We start from the raw sequence: 22,682 nt of genomic DNA, 5'->3' as shown, positions 1-22,682 counted from the left end.
TAGTGAACTGAGATTCTCATATATGGCCCCCTCAACTTAAGGGACATGCCAGATCCAGACCTTGCTTGCCATGTTAACAATTTTCATCTAGGCGATTACTCTATAGAATAAACAGCTGAGCTGTCATCTTAAAAAGTCAGCCATATTTGTTTCCAAATTTGTTTATGTCAGTTTTTATCACTGCAAGCAATTAAAAGAACCATTTTTCTATGAAAACTAAATTGATTGTTTTGAAAGTACTGGCTACAGATGCACATTACATTGTTATCAAGTAGGCATGGCCGAGAACATAGTAAAGATTAATGGAAAACATAAAAGCTCAATAACTCTGCACTCAGACTACTTTACAAGTATCTCTAGGTTCATGTTCTATTATAAATACATTAAAAGTGGAAATTACATGTGTGATTTAATCAAAAAAGAGTTGGCTGAACCTACATTGAAACAAAAGATTGGACTAAACATCAAAAGATAACCTATGGTGGAAAATTTTAATGTTCCTACTTTTAAGATACATGTAAAATATTTAACTATTTAAAAATCAATAAACCAAATACTAATTTGGATTCTACTGAATCAACAGCTTTACTCTAGTAAACAATGCTAATGTGAAAGCAAAATACTAGCCTATCTTAGATCAATATAAAAGGAAAACTGTTATTTCCATTTTGAGAGTATCAGCTTTAATCAAAAAGAAAATGAGAAGCAAATTACCTGGTCATAAAATTAATTTGTTTCCTTAGGCATAATGTCTTTAGTCACTTTTTTTTTCCTGATACAAAATGATATGGGACACAAAATATTTATGACAGGAGCGGTTTTAGTCATATTAACACTAGGGTTAATGTATCCAGAGATCTGTAAATGTTAAAACCCATGGCCACAGAATTGTACTTCTGAGAATCAATACTGACCAAATACTAAATAGACCATACTAAATTCCAATAAAATACTGAATAACCCTCACATTCTGCTGATAATCTTACTGCTTATTTCACTGAGGAATCAGAAGCAACTGAAAGAAAAATACAATTCTCTCCTTCACCATATTATCCAACCAACCTATGTCCACATTCTTACCATATGCATAATTTTCCTTCATAAATAGGCTCCTACTCTTTTTCATCTATTCAAGGTCATTGCTTACAAAATTATCCTTTCTCTACTCCATCAATTTTCCTCTCTTTGAAATCATTCCCTTCAGCCTATAAACATGTTCTAATTCCTCACATCTTAAAATAGTTTTCCTATATCCTATGTCTGCTTTTAAGACAAAATTCTCCCAGAGTTGTTTGTATTTATTTTCACCACTGACACACTTCTCAATTCCTTTTTCTTTTATCCTCCAATAACTTTAAAACAAAACAAAATGTTGTTACAAAAGCATTTGAAACATACGCAAAAATAGACAGAAAAGTATAATAAATGTCCATGTGCCTATGACCCAACCTCAACAATCATCAATCCAAGCCCAATCCTGGCCTATTCTGCTCACATTATCTGATGCAAATCCCACATAATATTTTTTGTGCTTATTTCAGAATTTATCTCTAAAAGGATTTTTAAAAAACCATAATCATTATACCATTATCCAGACCTAAAAAAAAATGAACAATAGTTCTTAGTATCATTGAAAATCATACTTCCAACTATCTCATATGTAAACTTTTAAACAATTTAAAAATCATAATTGATCCAAAGTCCATAGAGTACAACTGGTTGATATGTCTTGTACATCTTTTTTAATCAGAGGTTCTCCTGCTACCTTTTGATTTCCCTTGCAATTTATTTGTTGAAAAAACTGTTCTTGGCAGTGTAGCTTTCCCCATATTCTGAATGTTGCTAACTATATTCCCAAGGTATAGTAGAACATGTTCCTCTATCTCCTTCCCATAAGTTGGTAATTGGCTTTAGAAGCTTGATCAAACTTAGTACCAATTTTGTTAGCAAAGTTATTTCATAGGTGATACTGTGTCTTTACATTAGAAGAAATATGTCTGATTGTCTCTACTTTTATGATACTATCAGCATTGATGTTCAATGCCTAGATCCAATAGTTCATTATAGGTTCCAAAATGCTAATAGTCTATCATTCTTCATTAATTCACTGAATACTTTAATTAAGAAAAATATTCCTTATTGTAAGAACTGTTCTTATAGTAAGGAAGGCAGGATAAATGCTTCTTTTCTTTTACATGTATGTTTTCCAAATAAGTTAGTTCTCTAGTAGTTCCCAGGGATGAACAATTTGCTATTGGTATCATTGAGAATTTATAGAATTATGCATATTTTATGTGTTGTAAAACATTGCAATTATGTATATAGATCCTTTGACTAGAGTCTCTTCCAATTGGTTCCTCTTCCCTGACTACTGTATCTAAAATTACCTCATTCTCCCATCATAATTCTCCATATTCTTACCCTATTCACTTTTGTTCATAATACTTAGTCACTTTGTGATATTTGGTAATCCATTTGTTTATTACATGACTTTCCTACTACAAAGTAAACTCCATGAAAAGAGGGCAATGAAGAAATATATGCATAAAAGGCAAAATACAAAAGATGGGCTACAAAGAAATTAGATCCAAAATACAGGTAAAATGGTTGTCATTAGGGAAGAAAGCTTTCCCCCATGGAAATGGGAGGGAAATATGGAGTGAAGAAACAAGTGGTAAATGGAAGTATAGGTGAAATTTCTTTGGTGGCTCATGCTGAGATCTAAGTTTTCTTCCCATGTTTCAGGTCTTCATAATTGACATCTAAGGGGTGTTTCCTTCCCAACCAGCAGGACTGTGCCATGCCATAATGGCTTACCTTGGCCTGATTAGCACTTACTCACCTAGGCTCCATCTCTTTTTCTCATCCCTCACAACCATCCAGGGTTCCTTCCCTTGCTCTATTAGGGTAATCACATGTGGCTTAGAAATGGAACATCCTGCATGAGAAAAAAAAAAAATAAAGGAATATAATACAGAAAGTACTTACTTGATCAAGCCTCAGAGTAATAGGATTGAGAAACATTATTATCAGAGTTACTTCAGGATCACAAGGGCTAACAAGAACAGAGAGGTAGTAACGTCATCTTATTTTAAACTCACACAGGCTATCTCTTGAGAAGTTAATGATTGAGAGCACTTGTTTCAAATCCTCCCTGTTACCTAGATCACTAAGGCCTCAGTTTTCTCAGTTGTAAAAAGGGAACAATAATAATATCTACCCATAATATTATTGTAAGGTTTGATTTAATAAACATAAAGTGCTTGGGTGAGTCCCTAGTACTTCATAGGCACTATGTATGTGTATTAGATACTATTTTAGCTTTTTTTTTTTTTTGCTAAGAGGAAAATAGTTTCTTGCCAGGCTATTCATCCAATGTCAAATGCAAAGTTCATAAATCAAAAGATAATATGTCTGTTGTAGTAAATTGAATGTGTTCACCTGAGCTTTAATAGTTGATTCAATCTATCATATTCATTGCACAAGCTTTTTCAATAGGTATATAGAGCCACACACCTGTCTTCCTACTCATACCACAGGTGAGTAGCAGATAATAGACCTTCAATGGCAGTTTGAAACCAGATTTCTTTTACAATGGTCTTGCTGTGCCTGAGAATTTACATCCAGCTGTCATTAAAGAGAAACAATTACAGAAAAGGCAAAGGAGGGCCGGCCGAGTGGCGCGATGGTTAAGAGCTCGCTTGGGATGCCAGAGGGCCCCGGTTCGGATCCCACATATGAGGGCCAGTGACACTGCCCNTTTCTTCACGTGTGATCATCCTTCCAAATATCTTACACTTACAAATATCTCCATTACCACTCATTCTCTACATAGTCATGAGTGAACTTTCTCCCAGTTTCACAACTAAGGTAATGAAAAGTTCTACTTATTTAACGTCATTTGAGTTTATGTAACTATACATATCTATGTTACAAATATTCAACCTGTTCATTATTATTTCCTTAAAGTCCTCATAGCCAATGCCATTTGGGTACTTCCTAGACAGTATTTTAGTGATGCTTCAGGCAAAGCAACAGTCTTATACCACAGTAACATGCTAATAAAATTTTGGGCAAAGAGGAGTTCAATACTTTTAAAAACTCATAATAAAGGCATATTTTTAATAAGCCCAAACTGGAAAGAATCCGAGTGTTCATCAACAGAAGAATGGCTAAGTAAGGCTAAGTAAATTATGTCACTGATACAACACAATACTGTCCAGCAATGAGAATGAATAATCTACAAGTACACACAACACGAATCAATCTTACAAACATAATGGTGAGTAAACAAAACCAGACATATATACTGTACATATATACTGTATATATAAAAGAATATGATTCCATTTTTCATAAAGCCCAAAAACCGTAAGACTAATCTATGGTGTTGTTAAAAGTCAGTACAGTGGTTACCTTTGGTGGGAAGGAATGACTGGAAGGAGAGAGGGAGCTTCTGATATACCAGTAAAGCTCTATTTCTGAATCTGAATCTAATTATATGAGTGTGATCACTTTGGGAAAATTCAGTAAGCTGTATACGTATGATTTCTGTACTTTTGTATTTACATTTCAATAAGTTTATTTTAAAAGGCTATACTAAAATGACACTAAAAGGCAACAATAAATAATGTGGATGAAATGTGAGCAGAGACAGGTAAATGAATGGCTTAGGAAACCTGTACCTGTCTTCCTCCCTCCCTCCTTCTCTCTGTGCCCCCATTTGTCTGTCTGTCTCTATCTCCCCACACAAGAAAGCAATACAAAACTATGGCAATTTTGTAAAACTTTTTGGGAAAAAGTCAATTCAAGGCCTCATTAAGACAGATATGATANTCCCTAACTTCATCATTATGTTCTATCATTAGCATTTTTTTTTTTTTAGCTGAGCCATCCTGCCACCTGTTGGCAGCTCAGCGGTAGCTGAGCTCGGACCGGGCATCAAACTGCTGTTGCTCAGAGCTTGCACTCTTGAGCGAGCTCTTAATCAACTGAGCCACTCAGCTGGCCCTCTCATTAGCATTTTTCATTGTAATAAATCCTTTATTGAATGTTTTTGCTTTACTACGTAATAGTCCATTTTATAAATATCTTAGACTTAATGATTATATTTAGATATTTCTATACTTTTAAATATATTAAATTATGTTGAGAAATTAGATTACACAAAATCTCTAAAGCTGCAATGTCCAATATGCTAGCTTAGACACATGTGGTTACTGAGCAGTTGAATTGTGGCTAGTCCATATTTAGATGTGCTGTTAAATATAAAATACACACCAGATACTGATGACTTCTGAAAGAAAAAGAACGTAAAATATCTCAATAATTTTTATCTTGATTACACTTTGAAATGATTAATATTTTAGCTATATTGGGTTAAATAAAAGATTAAAATGAATTGCACATTTCTTTTTACTTTCTTAAATGTTACTAAAAAGTTTAAGATCGTATGTCTTGCATATTACTCTATACTTTTTATGAGACTGACATGCTGCCTACTGCACGAAGAAGGCACTAATTCTATATTACTTTTATGTGACTACTGGAAAATTTTAAATTATATATGTGGCTCACGTTATAATTCTTTTGCACAGTGCTGCTCTAAAGTGTTCTCTAGTCCTGAGCATCTCAGATCAAATATCTCCCTCTCAGAACTTCATTTCTGCTTTACCTCTGTTCTAGACAATGACTGAATATAGGGCTGGCCAAGTGGCTTGCTGGTTAAAACTTGGCTTGGGAGCGCAAGCTCTGAGCAGCAGGGCTGCCGGTTGGGATCCCACATGGGCCAGTGACGCTGCGCCCTCTACAGCTAAGATGGTGAACAACAGCTCAACCTGGAGCTGGGCTGCCGTGAGTCACCGGTGACGGTGTAGGCTGCAGTGGGTCTGCAGTGGGCTGCCGTGAGCTACCGTGAGTGGCCAGCAGCCAGCGTGAAGGGTCAGCAGCTGGTGTGAGCTGCTGTGAGCCGCCATCCAATGGCTGGCGACTGATCTGCCTCAGCCGGGAAGACCGCAATGATCACAATATCAACATGGGCCAGTGAAGCGATGTCCTCCACAACTAGACTGAAGAACCAAAGGACAGCAACTTGCCTGTTCCCCTTCCTCGATTCCCCAATGCTGTTCCCTCCTCCAATTCCCCAATAAAATCTTAAAAAGAAAGACTGAACATACAGGAGATGCTGAAGAATTTGGTCACTTCACACATGGATATTGGATGGAAAAGAGGGGCACACAGGATGGGCCTGGGCTGCTGGGCTCCATCCCTCATTAGAATGAGAGAGACAGGGGAGAAGCTGCTGGATGATGCTCTATTAGGAAGCTTCAGGATAACTAATGAGAATGTTCCCATAACCTGAAAACAATTATAAGCATTTCAAAGAGAAACACCAACTTACATGAGCCATGATTTTAAAGTTGCAAGAACCGGTCAGTTTTTCACAAGGGTCATTCACTGGAGAAGCTGAGTCCACAGAAGCCAGACCTGAAGGAAGAATGTGAAACCTTAACAGAACTGTCTCAGAGCTCCACATTTTCAAGACCCACACTGCTTCTCCATTCCTACATGCAACACCCCTTTATCCCCCAACACACAGACAAGTTATGACAGTGAAAGGTAGTTTAGACAAACATATGTCCTCCTCAAAACCAAGGGAAATCAAATGCACAAGGACTAACGAAGAGTAGAAACTTTCTGCATAGAAACACATGTCCAGACACTTTAGCAGGAGGGCATCTAGTTGGTCCCCCACTATAGGGAAGCAGATCTGGACCTAAGAAAGGGCAGTTCAGACCTGTCCTGAGCATATCCATCTCCTTCCATTCCCACCTCCCTAACCTGAGAAGTGGCTACACCATCTAAACCAAAACTCCCTTTTGAGACTCAAGAATCTGGCTGGCCTCTCTAAAACCAGAAGATGGAAAATAGTATAGGCAAAAATTCCATCTGCAGATCTTTAAAATACAAAGATGCCTGGTCCCCATACCCCAAACATTCTGATTTAATTAGTATAGTGTGACCTGGGAATCAGGCTTCTTAAAACCTATGATTTTATAAAATCTCCCCCAGGTGATCATAACTGGCAACAAAGTTTGCTAATCAACCTTTGCATTCATTAGAATCACCTGGCGGGCTTATTAAAACACAGTTTGCAGGGCCTTACTCCTAGAGTTTGGCATTTGGTAGGTTTGGGGTTAGGCTTAAGAATTTGCATTTCTGGGGCCGGCCGAGTGGCGCAATGGTTAAGAACTGGCTTGGGATGCCAGAGGGCCCAGGTTCGGATCCCACATATGAGGGCCAGTGACACTGCCCTCCACAGCTAAGATGCTTAACGACAGCTCAACCTGGAGCTGGGCTGCTGTGAGTCGCCGGCGACAGCGTAGGCTGCAGCCCCTACTGTAGTGGGTTGCCATGGGCTACCGTATGTAGCCAGCGGCCAGCAGCTGCAGTGAGTGGCCGTCTAGAAGCCGGCGACTGATCTGCCTCACCCGGGAAGAGTGCAATGATGGTGCCAACTTGGGCCAGTGAAGCAACGTCCTCCACAACTAGACTGAAGAACAAAAAAGACAGCAATTTGTGTGTTCCCCTTCCCCAATTCCCCAGTGCTGTTCCCATACCCCCAATTCCCCAATAAAAAAAAAAAGAAGAATTTGCATTTCTAAAATATTCATAAGTGATACTGATGCTATTGGTCCAGATGTCACAATTTGAGAACCACTTGCATAAACCATGCCTAGCAGTCTTCATCATGGAAAAACTATACTTGCACACTGGGATCCTGTCCCCCAGGCTGAACTACCATTCCCACAATCCTCAGAGCTTACCATTCACCATTTTGCTGTTTAGAATCATCAAAATTACCTGCACAATCTCATTTACCAACCCATCTCTCTTGGTACCCAGGCTGGGGAAAAGTGAATTTGTTAAATCCGAGCATGGATAACTCTTTACAAAGTAAAAATAACTTATTGGATGAGATTCACTAGTAACTAAGGAGATGCATATTAAAGGAACTGGTTTCACAGATTTGAAAATTGATGATACCTCATATTCTTAAGGTTGTAGGGAAATGGACACTCATGGTATAATTTAGAAAGAATGAAATGATGTGTAGAAGTATTTTTAATGGGACCAAAAAAGCCAAAAAGAACTCAAATATCCTTCAACAAGGTTAAATAAATTATTGCGTATTCACACAATGGAAAACTAAACACCCACAAAAATGAAGGTAAAATTCTTATTTGATGTCATAGAAAAGACGGTCACTACATATTACTAGGGGCAGAATACAGGCTATAAAATAGTACTGTAGTGTAATTCTATTTTTGGCAGGAAAACTATATATCTATGTAAATGCACATGCATAAAATAGTCTGTGAATGGACTTGGAATAAAACTTTATTGTTTTACCACTACTTGATGATATCCCAGGTGATCTCTGTTTTGTTCTTTGGAGCCTCTTAATTGTTTAATCAAAAATTTTAAAATTTCTATCAGTTATACTTGGGATATTAAAAATAGCTCTGTAAGAATATCATTACAGGGCCAGATGAGTGGCGCGTTGGTTAAGAGTTGGCTTGGGACGCCAGTTTTGAGCAGCAGGGCCCTGGTTCGGATCCCACATGCGGGCCAGTGTCGCTGCACCCTCTACAGCTAAGATGGTGAACAACAGCTTGACCTGGAGCTGGGCTGCCATGAGTCGCCCGCAAAAGTGTAGGCTGCAGAGGGGCAGCAGTGAGCTGCCGAGAGCTACCGTGAGTGACTGGCAGCTGGCGTGAGCTTCCGTGGGCTGCCATGATCCACCATGAGCGGCTGTCCAATGGCCAGCAAGCAACTGCCTCAGCCGGGAAGAGCACAATGATAATACCAACATGGGCCAGTGAAGTGGCATTCTCCATTCTCCACAACTAGACTGAAGAACAAAAAGGACAGCAACTTGTCTGTTCCCCTCCCCCGATTCCCCAATAAAATCTTTAAAAATAAATAAATAAATAAATAAATAAATAGTTCTCAATATTACATTACACCTTTTTTTATGACTGTTTATAAACATAATTGACATTTCAGTCAATGAAGGACTGTATGTATATACAATGGAGGTCTGATAGATTATAATGGAGCCGAAAAATTTCTATCACCTAGTGACATCATAGCTATTATGTCATATGCAGCGCATTACAAAAGTACCTACCATTGTGTTATAATTGCCTATAGTATTTAGTACAGTAACATGCTGTACAGGTTTGTAACCTAAGAGCTGTAGAACAGAACTTGTCACCCCAAAATATGTCTATCTGGCATAAGGATTATTTAAGGCTGGTTAATTTTAAGAAACAGCAAACATGGAAGAAGCTCTAAAAACCAAGTAGAAGTTTACCCTTTGTAAAAGATATTTACATTTGTAAAGGAAATCTCCATTTGTTAAGGATGTTATCTCTAGAAACTCTTATCAATGCAGAAAACAAAGACTTAAATCTGCAGAACCACCTCTGATTACTATGTTTTCCAGGCAACCTCCCATAACTGACTCCCCCCAACATCTTTTGTCTTTTGCTGAAGATGGTATTTAAGGTTGTGGCTTTAACCATTTTGGCAAGTTACTCAGTTTTCTTGGGTCTGTCCAATGTATACAGGATGTATACATGTTATTAAACTTTTGTTTGTTTTTCTCCTGTTAATCTGTCTTTTGTTACAGGGATGTCTCAGCCAAGAACCCAGAAGGGTAGAGGGAAAATCATTTCGCCTACTTTACAGGGCAATAGGCTGAATCATACAGCCGAGGTGTGTAGTCAGGCTACACCATACAGATTTGTGCAAGTGCACTCTGAGATATTCATATAACAAAATCACCTAATGGCCCATGACTGCATTATAATTCTGATTTTACAGATGAAACTGCAACACAGAAAGATTGTTCACACTCATTCAGATTTAAGTGGCAGTCAGGATTCAAACCCTTTTGGGGCCGGCCAGGTGGCTTAGTTAGTTAGAGTGTGAGCTCTGAGCAACAAGGCCATTGGTTCAATTCCCACATGGCCCAGTGAGCTGCGCCCAAGCTGAGCTGCTGCTGAGCTGCCAACAGGTGGCAGGATGGCTCAGCTGGTGAGAGCACAAGCTCTTAAAAACTAGGTTGCCGGTTCTGCATGGGATGGTGGGCTGCGCACCTGCGCACCCCCCGACTCCCTGCAACTAGATTGAAAGCGGCGACTGGACTTGGAGCTGAGCTTGTGCCCTCCACAACTATGATTCAAGGACAACAACTTGACTTGGCTCTAATGGGTCCTGAAAAAACACAATGTTCCTTTTCCCCAATTCCCCAACACTGTTCTCTTCCCCAATTTCCCAATTAAAAAAAAATTTAAAAAGAAACCTTAAAAAAAAAGGAAAAAAAAAAGGATTCAAACCCTCTTAATCTAGGTTCAAAATTTTTAGCCACTACTAATATACACCTTTCTGTCTATCCAAAGGCATATCCAAAACAAACTCATGCTACAAACTTTTAGTTCTCAGATGAGTAAGTCCTGAAGACCTAATATACAGCATTTGCTTTTGATAATAATGTATTATATATTTGAAATTTGCTGAGAGTAGATCTTAAGTATTCTCACATCAAAAAAGAAATGGTAACAATGGGAAGTGATGAACATGTTAATTAGTCTGACTGCAGTATCATTGCATTTCACAATGTATACATATATAAATCATGTTTTACACCCCAATATATACAATTTTTAATTTGTCGAAAATAAGCTGTGGGGGGAAAAAGAGGTTCCACTGTAAGTAACCTCACAGGGTATTCTTATCATAAATTCCTAACTGGGCAGGTCAAGGTGAACGGTCGCACCCCCGGCATATAACTTTTTAGTAAAAGGTTTACCTTTGCCATTAGCAAGCCCTGTCCATTGTTTCTGTGCAAGATTATTAGCAAGAGGGCATTTAATCTTGTGAACTATCCTGTAATTCAATCCTCACCTTGCTTTCTCCCACCTCCTCTTAATCTTGTAAATTCCCTCCTTAATATCGGATGCATAAAAGAAACTGCAAAACTGCTATTCTCTGGAGCATCTGAGAACTCACTCCCTAGCATACGTCATCCTCAGTTTGGCTCAACTAAACTCTAATACAATTCTAAAGGTATGGACTTACATCGACATAATAAAGCAAACTCCTTAGGAAAAACAGTGCTCAGAGCAACTGAATATATAGCACATGGTTAACTACCTGTAAAAAGGCATTAAGTGGACACTAGTAAAAGAAATCTAAGAATTAGGTCCCTGCCACGGACTAAGCAGGGAAATCCTAAGGCCCAAATCAAAGAGTAGAATATTCTTAAGCTGGGCATTTCAACGAAAGGAAGTCAAAAAGCCCCGTCCTGAAAATCAAATGCATTTCACAGAAACAAAGAAGCAGCATAAATTCACACAGAACCTGGCTTTTAGAGACGCAGCAGCAATTCGTTTCACTTCAAAGGCCTACCCTGGAGACCGGCAGGACTAGGGAGGCAAACAAAGTTCATTACGCCCTAGGATTTTGACTGGGTCAAAACCCACCTTCCATGCCCCCTCGACCCTCGCAACCTCCCACCTGCATGCACACATCGAAAGGAGAGGAAGAAGGGAGAAGGTCCGCGGTCACCCGTGTCCGAGCTCGCAGCTCTGAGTACGCCGTAGTTCGGACACCGCAATTGCCCAGCTCCCCTTTGGGATGGGGGTGGGGTGTCGGCCCACCGCATCTCCTTCTGTCCCTTGAATCCTCCTAGGGCCCAGAGATCCAACACCAAGCTAGTTCCAGTTTTGCCAGGGAACTTCATTATGGGGCTCCACCTCCCCTTTTGTGCCTTTTCTTACAGCCGGGCCTAGATAACTGGGGCGTTTACGGAGGTGCGCAGGGTCTCAGGGTCTCGCATCGCAGAACAGGCTGCACCCACAAACCCGGCCCAGCGCCCAGTTGCCGCCACACGAGCTTTACCCGCGCCTTCCCGGTCTCAAGGCTGAAGCAAACCCTCATTCCGGAGGAAAGGCCTGAAGTGGCCTGAGGCTCCAGGACCGACCACCGGTCCTGCCGGCAGAGCCTGGTCCGTTCCACGCTGGTTTCCTTCATAAAAGCCGGGGCCACAACCGAGCCAGGCTTACCGTACTCAGGAGGCGCGGGGCTCCCGGGATCGCCCAGCCCTCAAGCCTGCGGCGCGGGATTCGGAGAGTGCCTGTCTCGGTCCCGAGTGCGCAAGCGCGCAGGAGGCGGGGAGCTAGTGCCCGCCGCCCCTCACTCAGTTCCTCTGATAGGGATCGGAGGAGCGAATGTGGCCGGATCCAGGCAGGCCCAGCGGAGAAACGGGGTTCCGGAAGGGCCGAGGTGCCCAGTTCCTTTTACATAGGCCTGCAAAGTAACCCCGTGAGTGAACGGTGCTATCGAGGATAATCTGGGTGTGCTCCCCTGTTGGAACTGTAGTCCAAAAATAAGAAAAGGTGTATATTCCTGTTTTTCTCACTCGGTTCTTAGCAGCACTCCCCGCAAAGGCCGGGGACCGCCCCACTCCCGCCCCCAAAAGCCAAGCACTGAGGCTCCTGGGAGGGGCCTTTTCTGCCCAGAGTGCGCAGGCGCGCGGTGGGGGCCGACCCCTGGGATCTTTAAGGCGCCTAGGAGGCACTTGGATTTCACCCGCTGAGATGAGAGATGGGAGGAAAGGGGAACCGCTATGAAGAGGTTGGAGCCAGGTGTCCAGATCTTAGGCTTGTAACGGTGCACCTGACTGTGAGACCCAGTGCTGCTCGCATGTTCCATGTGGCCTTTGCTGAGGGACTGATGTGGTGCACTGTGTGCCTGAGTGTGTGATTGCGGACGGGGTTGTGTTTTCGTGTTTGGAGCTGTTTCCTGCGTGTGTGCCTTTCCTTAGATGCTGGGTGGTGCAACAAGAGAAGGTTGCTTAGGATTATGCCCTGACTCTGACGGTTGGGGTTCACTGGGGTCTGTGCAGTTTGTGGCTTCCTTTGTTAAGTGCCAGAGATTGTGTGTATCTGTGAAGATGACTGGGCCCTAAAGAAAACCAGAGTATGTCACAAAATATGCCTCTTTAACATAAAAGTTATTTTGAGCTGTCATTTCTGTTAAGGCGGGGGATTGTAAAGGTGGCACTAAATCTATTTTGAAATTTCGATCACTGGTATAATTTAACAAGTGTAATATGTAGTTTGGGACATTTTGAAAACTTTCTTTTCTTTTTTTGCCTCTTAATGATTCTGCTGCCTATATATTTACTATGCATACCAGTTTCAGCGTTTCTATTTACTTCAGCCCAGTGCTGGCCCTGTGACTTGGAAGAGGTTTTGCATCTGTATGGGATCCACTCCTGGCTCCAACTTAAATCTATATACCATGTTTCCCTGAAAATAACACCTATCCGGAGAATAAACCGTAGGATATGGAGGGCACGCACCCTTCACATGAGGGTTTTATGACCTGTTTCAAGGAGAAGGGTGCCTTTCCCACAAACTCCTTCAGCTTAAAATATTTAGTATGCCAACGTGCCATATTTTGACAGCTAAAATCATGCTACAGCTTATTTTTCGGTTAGGTCTTATGTATAAGCAGGGTAACTTATACAAAGGTTGTGATAACCAGCTTAACTGCACTTTCCCCCACCCCAATGGAAAAAGCCAAACTCACTAGAAAATTCCACTACAGGCCAAAGAAATTTACATCCTGATTACAAAATATAAAACTTGAGACCAAAGACCCGAGGCAGTAGTTTGCAGTAGTTTCTTCAGACTCTGCTCAGCCGACCCTTCTCTTAATAAATCTTCCTTCTGTATTTCTACCTGATTCGTGAATTCTTTCATGGCCCGCGAGTGAGCAGACACAACATTTTCTCTACAAATTTGTCGTGTGTTTTTATTTGTTGTTGTCAAAGATGCTATATAAAAATTAATTAATTTAAAAAGATGCTCTATAAACTGGAGTTCAAAGGCACCACTTTGAGTTACTCTTGTTAAGGTTTCTCCCATATGATGTGTGCATAGCGTTAATAAATTGTTTTTCTTCTGTTAATCTGTCTTGTTGCTAAGTAGCCCCAGCTGAGAACCTAAGATGGGTAGAGGTAAAATTTTTCCTCCTCTATAGCCCCATTGTGTTATTTCTGGGATGGTTTTGATATGCTGGCAGTTCTGGTTCTTGCTTTTGTGGATGAAAAAGCCACGTACTAAACCTGACAAGCTCAGAGGAGGCCTGCATGACTGGACTTATAAACTCAGAGACCAAAAGTAACCACATAAGGGCCGGCCGAGTGGCGCGATGGTTAAGAACTCGCTTGGGACGCCAGAGGGCCCCGGTTTGGATCCCACATATGAGGGCCAGTGACACTGCCCTCCACAGCTAAGATGCTGAACAACAGCTCAACCTGGAGCTGGGCTGCCATGAGTCGCCGGCGACGGTGTGGACTGCAGTCCCTGTGGCAGTGGATTGCCATGGGCTACCGTGTGTAGCCAGCAGCCAGCGTGAGCGGCCAGCAGCCGCAGTGAGCGGCCGTCCAGAAGCCGGTGACTGATCTGCCTTGCCAGAGAAGAGCGCAATGATGGTGCCAACTTGGGCCAGTGAAGCAACATCCTCTACAACTAGATTGAAGAACAAAAACGACAGCAACTTGTCTGTTCCCCTTCCCCCAATTCCCCAGCACTGTTCCCATCCCCCCAATTCCCCAATAAAAATCTTAAAAAAAAAAAAAGTAACCACATAAGATGGTCTGAACATAAAAATTCCTAACTAAAGGTGGGTCATGGCAGGTAGTAGCTTCCTTTACAAAGGTCAGTCTTTGCCTTAAGAGAACCTGTCTATTGTCTTTTAGCATCTAACATCCCTTTAAAATATCAGAATAATCTTTTCCAGACCCCTCAGGACACACTCTCAGGGCACCAGAGCTTGAGACCATAGAACCCCCTCATTGTTCACCACATAACATCTCTATGTGCAGTAAATGTTAATTATTAACTATCCTGTACCCACCAGTGTAAAAGAAGTGTCTCTTTGTTTTCCTTTTTATCCAATCCCAGTGATTTCCCTGCTTTGCTTTCTCCCGCTCCCTTAACCCACCGCCAGTGGATTTCATGTAACCCTCCTTACGTCTCCTTTTATTCTAATATATAAAATAAACTGCAATCCTGCCATTCTTGGGAACTTTTTCTCAATCCATTGAGATTTTGCCTCCTGGCCATTGTCATCAATTTGGCTTAAATACTCATTAAAATTCTCTCTAGGTTTAGATGTTTCTTACATGGACACTTTCTGGAGGTACTGTGTTTGTGGGCTGGGAATTTGGCGACCCACATCTTACTATTATGTGTGCCCTCAGGAATGTGGTGCTATGGCAGTTAGGTGAGTAAAATATATAATTACAGGCACAATAAACATTGGAAAGGTGGTAAGATTATCATTATTAATGAGTGATAGGATTATAGGAATATGTAATCAGAAAGTTGAAATTAATAGGCTTTATAAAACAAAACAGAGGGGGGCACTTTATTTTCTCCCATAACTGCACTTGCAGTATTCCTCTATGGATGAGGTTTTTAGCTCTGCTTCTAAATGAAATATTGGATGAGTTCAATGTCTTCGATCCCTCTTAGATAATAAAAGGTTTTTTTAAGTAACTTTTACTTAATCAGTCTCATTTTAGTAAAAATATCTTTAGTGATAAAAGTGAACTGGCATCTTAAGATGCTTAACCATAGAGCTGGGAGGACTATGGGTAGAGCTGGGAGGACTATGGGTGGAGCTGGGCCCCTTGTTAACTCTCTAGTTGTGACTTCCTGTTAAACTTTGTGGTAACTTCCAGGGGAGGGATGCTAATAAATAGAATAGCCATCTTGGAACCGGGGCTATTCTTCACGTGGACAATCGGCTGGTGCCCCGGTTGGAGGTGTGTGTTACTGCACTGCTGTGGTGGTTTTTGTTTCTTTTCTTTTCCTGAATAAACTGTTCTTTTAGTGGATTTTCTGGAGAGTTATTGTTAGTAATAAAAATGTTCTGTGTATTAATACTTTGTATAAAGCAAAAATAAATTCACCTTTTTTCTCCTTGAGCATCTCTAAATATAGTTATATCTCAATTATTGGTTCAAACCAATCTGTGTCATTTATATACTAATTATGTAAATTAGTTTGACTCAATCCAAGTATATTTCTTAGATGTTTTTGTTTATTAAGGATTTAATTGATTTTCTTTGTACTTGTTACTAGTTTTTAGAGATATTCCAACAGATATTAAATGTCCATATGTAGATGATTTAAAAAAATTTTTCAAACATCCAATTAAAATCTCTCAGTCCTCCATTCTGTGGCTTCAGTTGGACTCTACAATTATCCTGAAACTTACTTTCATTGTTTTCTTGAATTGAATTCCAGTTTCCTGGAATTAAGTTAATTTTTGCTAATTTTCATTTTCAGTAAAGTTCTTTCTCCAACAGCTTCCTTAAGATTTATGTTAGAAATAAACTTTTTGAGTTTTTGTCATATTTGAAAAGATCTTTATTCTACTATGATATTGTGACTTATAATAATATATTTGGTTGGTTTTTTTTTTAAGATTTTACTGGGGAGTTGGGGGAGGGGAACCACGTAGGGGAATCAGGGAAGGGGAACAGACAAGTTGCTGTCCTTTTTGTTCTTCAGTCTAGTTGTGGAGGATGTCGCTTCACTGGCCCATGTTGCTATTGTGATCATTGCGCTCTTCCTGGGTGAGGCAGTCGCTCGCTGGCCATTGAACGGCCGCTCACACCAGCTGCTGGCCACTCACACTGGCTGCCAACCACTCACGGTAGCTTATGGCAGCCCACTGCAGCAGTGGCTGCAGCCTACACCTTCGCTGGCAACTCACGTCAGCCCAGCTCCAGGTCGAGCTGTTGTTCACCATCTTAGCTGTAGAGGGCGCAGCGTCACTGGCCCTCATGTGGGATCTGAACCAGGGCCCTGCTGCTCAGAGCTGGTGTCCCAAGCCAACTCTTAACCAACGTGCCACTCAGCCAGCCCTGAAATATATTTGGTTTTTAATCCCTGTTTCTGGCATAGAGCTCCTAAAACACTTGGAATTTCCTAAATGATGGAAATGACAAAGATGTCTTTTGTTATGTAAATTAGGTGGACTTTGGTCTGCACCTAAGGATGGGTATTGGTTTCTAGTGGAGCCAACTATGTGATTAGGGAGTTGGAACCTTCAGTCCAACCACTCTCCCCACTCCAGGAAGTGGGAGAGAAGGGCTGGAGGTTTAATCAATTGCTTATGAACAATTATTTAATCAATTGTGCCTATGGAATGAAGCCTCCATAAAAACCCAAAAGGTTGGCATTTGGAGATCGTCCAAATTGGTGAAAACATGGAGTTTTGGGGGAAATGGCACATTCTAAGAGGGCATAGAAGCTCTGTGCATTTTTCCTATACCTCGCTCTATGCATTTGGCTGTTCTTGAGTTCTTTTTATAATAAAACTGGTAAGTAAATGTTTTTCTTAAGTGAGCCACTCTAGCAAATTAATTGAACCCAAGGAGAGGGTCATGGGAACCTCTTATAGCCAATTAGTCAGAAGTACAGGTGATAACCTGAACTTATGATTGGCATCTGAAGAGATGTGGGGCCAGTTTGTAGGACTGAGCCCTTAACTTGTGGGATCTGACACTATCTCTGGGCAGATAATGTTAGAATTGAATTAAGTTGTAGGACGCCCTGCTGGTATTGGAGTACTGCTTGTTGGAAATGTGGGGAAACACACACACACACACGCTGGAATTGGGTCCAGGAACCCAAATCATTTACTCTCACACTTTGCTCTGTCATCAGAATTTGGAAACATCATTTCAAAGTTTTCTGGTAGCTCATGTTATCAAGTCTAATACCAATTGTTTTCTCTTCCTTTTTATATAATCTTATGTTTCCTTCCCAGTGCTTGTGTTCAAGTCATCCTTATTTTACTTAATCATGGACCCAAAGTGCAAAAGTAGTGACGCTGGCAATTTGGATATGCCAAAGAAAAGCTGTAAAGTGCTTCCTTTAAGTGAAAAGGTGTGTACAGAATAATAAGATATTTTGAGAGAGACCACATTCACATAACTTTCATTACAGCATATTGTTATAATTGTTCTATTTTATTGTTATTTTTGTTAAACTCTTATTGTGCCTAATTTATAAATTAAACTTTATCATAGTTATGTATATATAGAAAAAAAACATAGTATATATAGGGTTTGTACTATTTAGAGTTTCAGGTATCCACTGGGGGTCTTTAATGTATCCCCCACAGATAAGGGGGGACTACTGTACTAAATATATTTAATTATTTTTTCAGTGTAAACACATGTAATTATTTGAGTATTTTAAAAATATACTTAAATAAGAGTTGAAAATGGTGGATGGAAAAATGCCACTTTATTTACCTGCTTCCATATTTCTGGAGCTGACTTTAATCTTGTGTTTTCTGAGAACTGTGTTTTTAAATAATGAGTATTCCATTAATTTCATTTTTGTATTAAACTCTCTGGTGTCTGGGTCCAGCTGAGTGGCGCATTGGTTAAGATTTGGCTTGGGACGCCAGCTCTGAGCTGCAGGGCCCCAGTTCGGATCCCACATGAGGGCCAGTGATGCTGCGCCCTCTACAGCTAAGATGGTGAACAACTCGACCTGGAGCTGGGCTGACGTGAATCGCCAGTGACAGTGTAGGCTGCAGTGGGACTGGCTGGCAGTGGGCATGATCTTTCGTGAGCTGCCATGAGCCACCATGAGCGGCTGTCCAATGGCCAGCGAGTGACTGCCTCAGACGGGAAGAGCGCAATAATACCAACATGGGCCAGCAAAGTGACGTCCTCTACAACTAGACTGAAGAACAAAAAGACAGCAACTTGTCTGTTCCCCTTTCCTGGTTCCCCAACACTGTTCCTCTCCCCCAATTCCCCAATAAAATCTTTAAAAAAAAAAACCAAACAAAAAAAAACTATGTGGTGTCTGTTTCACTTTCTTGCAATCAGAACTTTGACTCATGAGACTCACTAAGGGGCATTTAATTTCCACAAATATCATTTGCATTGCATAAATGACATAAAAGTAAAGCACAAACAGGAAGTCAGTTTTAATGAAAGAAATATGGTATTTATGAATAGTTGGTTAAAGCATCATATACATACACAAATAACATGTACCACTCAGAAACAGTGTGGATCAGTTTGTCAGTACTTGCATAATTGAGAGAAAGAAATTCATCAATTTAGGCTAAGTTATGCCATGTTAAGAAGGAACCTTAAATCGTAGTGATATAACAACATATATTTATTTCTTGCTCATGCTGTTTTTCTAACATTGCTTGGCTTAAATCTCTTCCATCTCCATCTTCATTTTGGTACCCTGCTGAAGGAGCAAACTCTATCTGAGCTAATGGAACAATATTTTAGAAAAAGAAAAAGGTAATCCTCTATAACGGGCCACAAAACTAATACTTGGAAGTGGTACATAACAATTCTGTTCCTATTTCACTGGCTAAAGTAAATATAATGGTCAAGCTTGACGTCAATGGGGTCATAATCCATTGAAATTAGGAAAATATAATCCACCCATAGGGAGGAACATTGCAAGTCATGGCTAAGTGACATCAAGAATGGGAGGAGATATAATTTTCCCATTGGGAAAGACCATGAATATTTGGAAACAATAATATAATGAACTGCCAAAGGTAAAACATAGTTTGTCTTACGCTCCACTCACCATTATAAAAGACCACATCTGTAAATAATCTTCATTTATGCACAGTACTTATATTAATAGGACATATCTCCTCTAAATTTAATTCCATTTTTTGTATTACTATTGAGCAGTCAGATGCCCTAAATATTAATATCTCTTGTCATTCATGATTTTTTTGATCATCAATTGGAAGACCCAGTTTTATATCTTCTACTTATAGGGAAAATGTGAATCTGAAGACAGTATATTAGAGGTAACATCCAGTTGTTAAACAGAATGGAAGAAAAGGAGAGAAACTTTATTAGAGAAGCTAATATTTTTATATACCTGGTCCTTATACTGCATCTCTTGCCATTAATCAACTATAGTTGACCCTTGAACAACATAGGGGTTGGAGGTGCTGATCCCACACAGTTGCAAATCCATGTATAACTTTTGACTCCCCCAAAACTTAACTACTAATAGTCTATTGTTGACTGGAAAACTTGCTGATAACATAGTCGATACACATATTTTGGCAAGTGAGTCAGTAACTAGAATGAGGTACAATTTTGGCTACTTAGAGATCAAATATGTTTAGAAGTATTAAATTATATAGATGGGGAAAATATGATCATAAATGGGAAGACCAAAAAGGATGTTGGTTTATGGATGATAAATGATTAACAACTAACATCCTCCTACAAAAATAATCAATGGACTCTCTACTTAATGTGTGTGTGCATATAAATTTAAGAATATTAACTTATTAGAAAGTAAATCAATAATAGTGATAGGTCATCTTTCAAATATTTCCTAATTATCCCCAACTCTTAGTATTTACACCCTGTATAACCCTTTCCCTTTGAGTGTGGGCTGGACCTGAGTACTGACACTCAATTATACAATACAGCAAAAGCGATTGGGTGTCACTTCTGAGATCAAGTTGCAGAAGGACTGTGACTTCTGCATTCCTCCCTGTCTACCTCTCAGCTCTTGCTCTGGGTAAGATAGCTGCTGTGTTATGAGTAGACCCTTTGGGAGGCCTATGTGGCAAGGAACTGATGTTTCCAGCCAATAGCCAGCAAAGACTGAAGCCTGTCAACAGTCATATGAGTGAGCTCAGAAGTGGATCTTTCTCCAGTTAAGCCTCGATATGACTGCAGCCTTGGCCAAAACCTTGATTGCATCCTTGTGAGAGACTTGAGTCAGAGTTCCCTAGCTAAATCATGCCTGCATTCTTGACCCACAGAAACTGTGACATAGTGTTTGGGGAATTGGGGGGATGGGAACAGCGCTGGGGAATTGGAGGAAGGGGAACAGACAAGTTGCTGTCCTTTTGTTCTTCAGTCTAGTTGTGGAGGACGTTGCTTCACTGGCCCAAGTTGGCACCATCATTGCGCTCTTCCCGGGCGAGGGAGATCAGTCGCCGGCTTCTGGACGGCTGCTCACTGCGGCTGCTGGCCGCTCACGCTGGCTGCTGGTTACACACGGTAGCCCATGGCAACCCACTGCCACAGGGGCTGCAGCCTACCCCGTCGCCGGCAACTCACAGCCGCCCAGCTCCAGGTTGAGCTGTTGTTCAGCATCTTAGCTATAGAGGGCAGTGTCACTGGCCCTCATATGTGGGATCCAAATCAGGGCCCTCTGGCATCCCAAGCCAGCTCTTAACCAATGCACCACTTGGCCAGCCCTAGCAAGTGTTGTTTTAAGGTACTACATTTTGAGGCAATTTTCTTTTTTACATAATAGGTAACTAATACAAATAGCAATAATAAAATCTTTCTAAGTGAATGCATGTACAAACCAGGCATTGAGGACGTAATCTTAATTACCAGTAGAGACTCAAAAGCTTAAATATATATCTATATAGATATAGATGTAGATATAGATTTTAAAGATAGGCTTTAAATATTAGGATATCAAAACATACAAAAATGGGAAAAAATTATAGATTACAGGCAAGAGTAATATGTAAACATAACCAAACAGGTTTCCAGTGAATTCGAGCATATTGACTTTAATTATGTCAATAACTCAAAGTAAAGAAGAAAATAACAAAAGTGTTCCTGCGTAAGCCCTTGAATGACACATAAGCTCATAACAAGAAATAATATGAGATATAATGTGGAATAATAGAAAATACGTGAGATACAACATAGTAAATGATAGTGATTTTAGATTCTATAGCATTCAAGCTGTGGGATATTCCCTTAGTTCTACATGTTGCTTTTATTCTATTCATGTTGACCAATTTGAATGTAAATAGTTCTAGGCCAGAGGTTTTCAATGCTGTCCAATCATGTTGGTTTTTAATTTTCATTTTGAAATACAGACTCTCAGGAAAATACAAAATTAGTAACAACCTAAATGTCCACAGATAATGACAAAAAGATATTCCACACAATGGAATGTTATTTGTGAATAAAAAAGAATGAAGTACTCATATGTGCCACAATGTGGATGAACCTTGAAAATATTATGCAAAGTAAGCAAAGCCAATCATGAAAAATTTCAATTACATGATTCCATTTATGTGAAATTTCCAAAACAGGCAAATTCACAGAGACAGAAAGAAAATTAGTGGTTGCCCCCCAGGGCTGGATTGGGATGAAAGCAGGAAAAGGGAATAATTGTAATGTGTATGGAGTTTCTTTTTGGGGTACTTAGAAAGGTCTAAAATTATATTGTGGTTATGTTGTTCAACTCTCTGAATATACTAAAAAAATCACTAAATGAAAAAAGACAGTCAATAGACATAAAACCTGAAATGACAAATATATTAGAATTATCTGACAAAGATATTAAAGCAGCCATCATAAAAATGCTTTAATGAGCACATAGGAAAAAATGAAATAACAAATAGCAAATCTGAGCAAATAAATAGAAAATATAAAGAAGAACCAAATGGAAATTTTAGGACTGAAAAATGCAATCACCAAATTTTAAAACTCAATGACTGGGCTCAACAGAAGAATGCAGGGGAGGGCC

At 40.1% G+C, this 22,682-nt stretch overlaps 1 protein-coding gene across 3 annotated transcripts in view; it reads right to left on the bottom strand.

Moving 5' to 3' along the window:
- Positions 1-22,682, bottom strand: part of LOC109376573 (zinc finger protein 345) — a 142,806-nt gene that overhangs the window by 72,729 nt on the left and 47,395 nt on the right. The window contains exons 1-2 of one of the 3 annotated variants that reach the window (XM_019632575.1): positions 3,517-3,615; positions 2,843-2,938 (exon numbers count right to left, since the gene is read on the bottom strand). In XM_019632575.1, the coding sequence (XP_019488120.1) occupies positions 2,843-2,938; positions 3,517-3,532 (112 nt within the window). In that variant the 5' untranslated portion in view covers positions 3,533-3,615. Of the gene's footprint in view, positions 1-2,842; positions 2,939-3,516; positions 3,616-6,400; positions 6,487-22,682 lie in introns of those variants that run through there. The other 2 variants (XM_019632580.1, XM_019632579.1) reach the window with 2 other exon arrangements.

The sequence above is a fragment of the Hipposideros armiger genome, unplaced genomic scaffold (assembly GCF_001890085.2).
Source record: "Hipposideros armiger isolate ML-2016 unplaced genomic scaffold, ASM189008v1 scaffold_1154, whole genome shotgun sequence".
NCBI classification, from domain to species: Eukaryota; Metazoa; Chordata; class Mammalia; order Chiroptera; family Hipposideridae; genus Hipposideros; species Hipposideros armiger.
The sequence above is the reverse complement of the archived record's forward strand: the minus strand, read 5'-3'. Positions and strand labels throughout refer to the sequence as shown.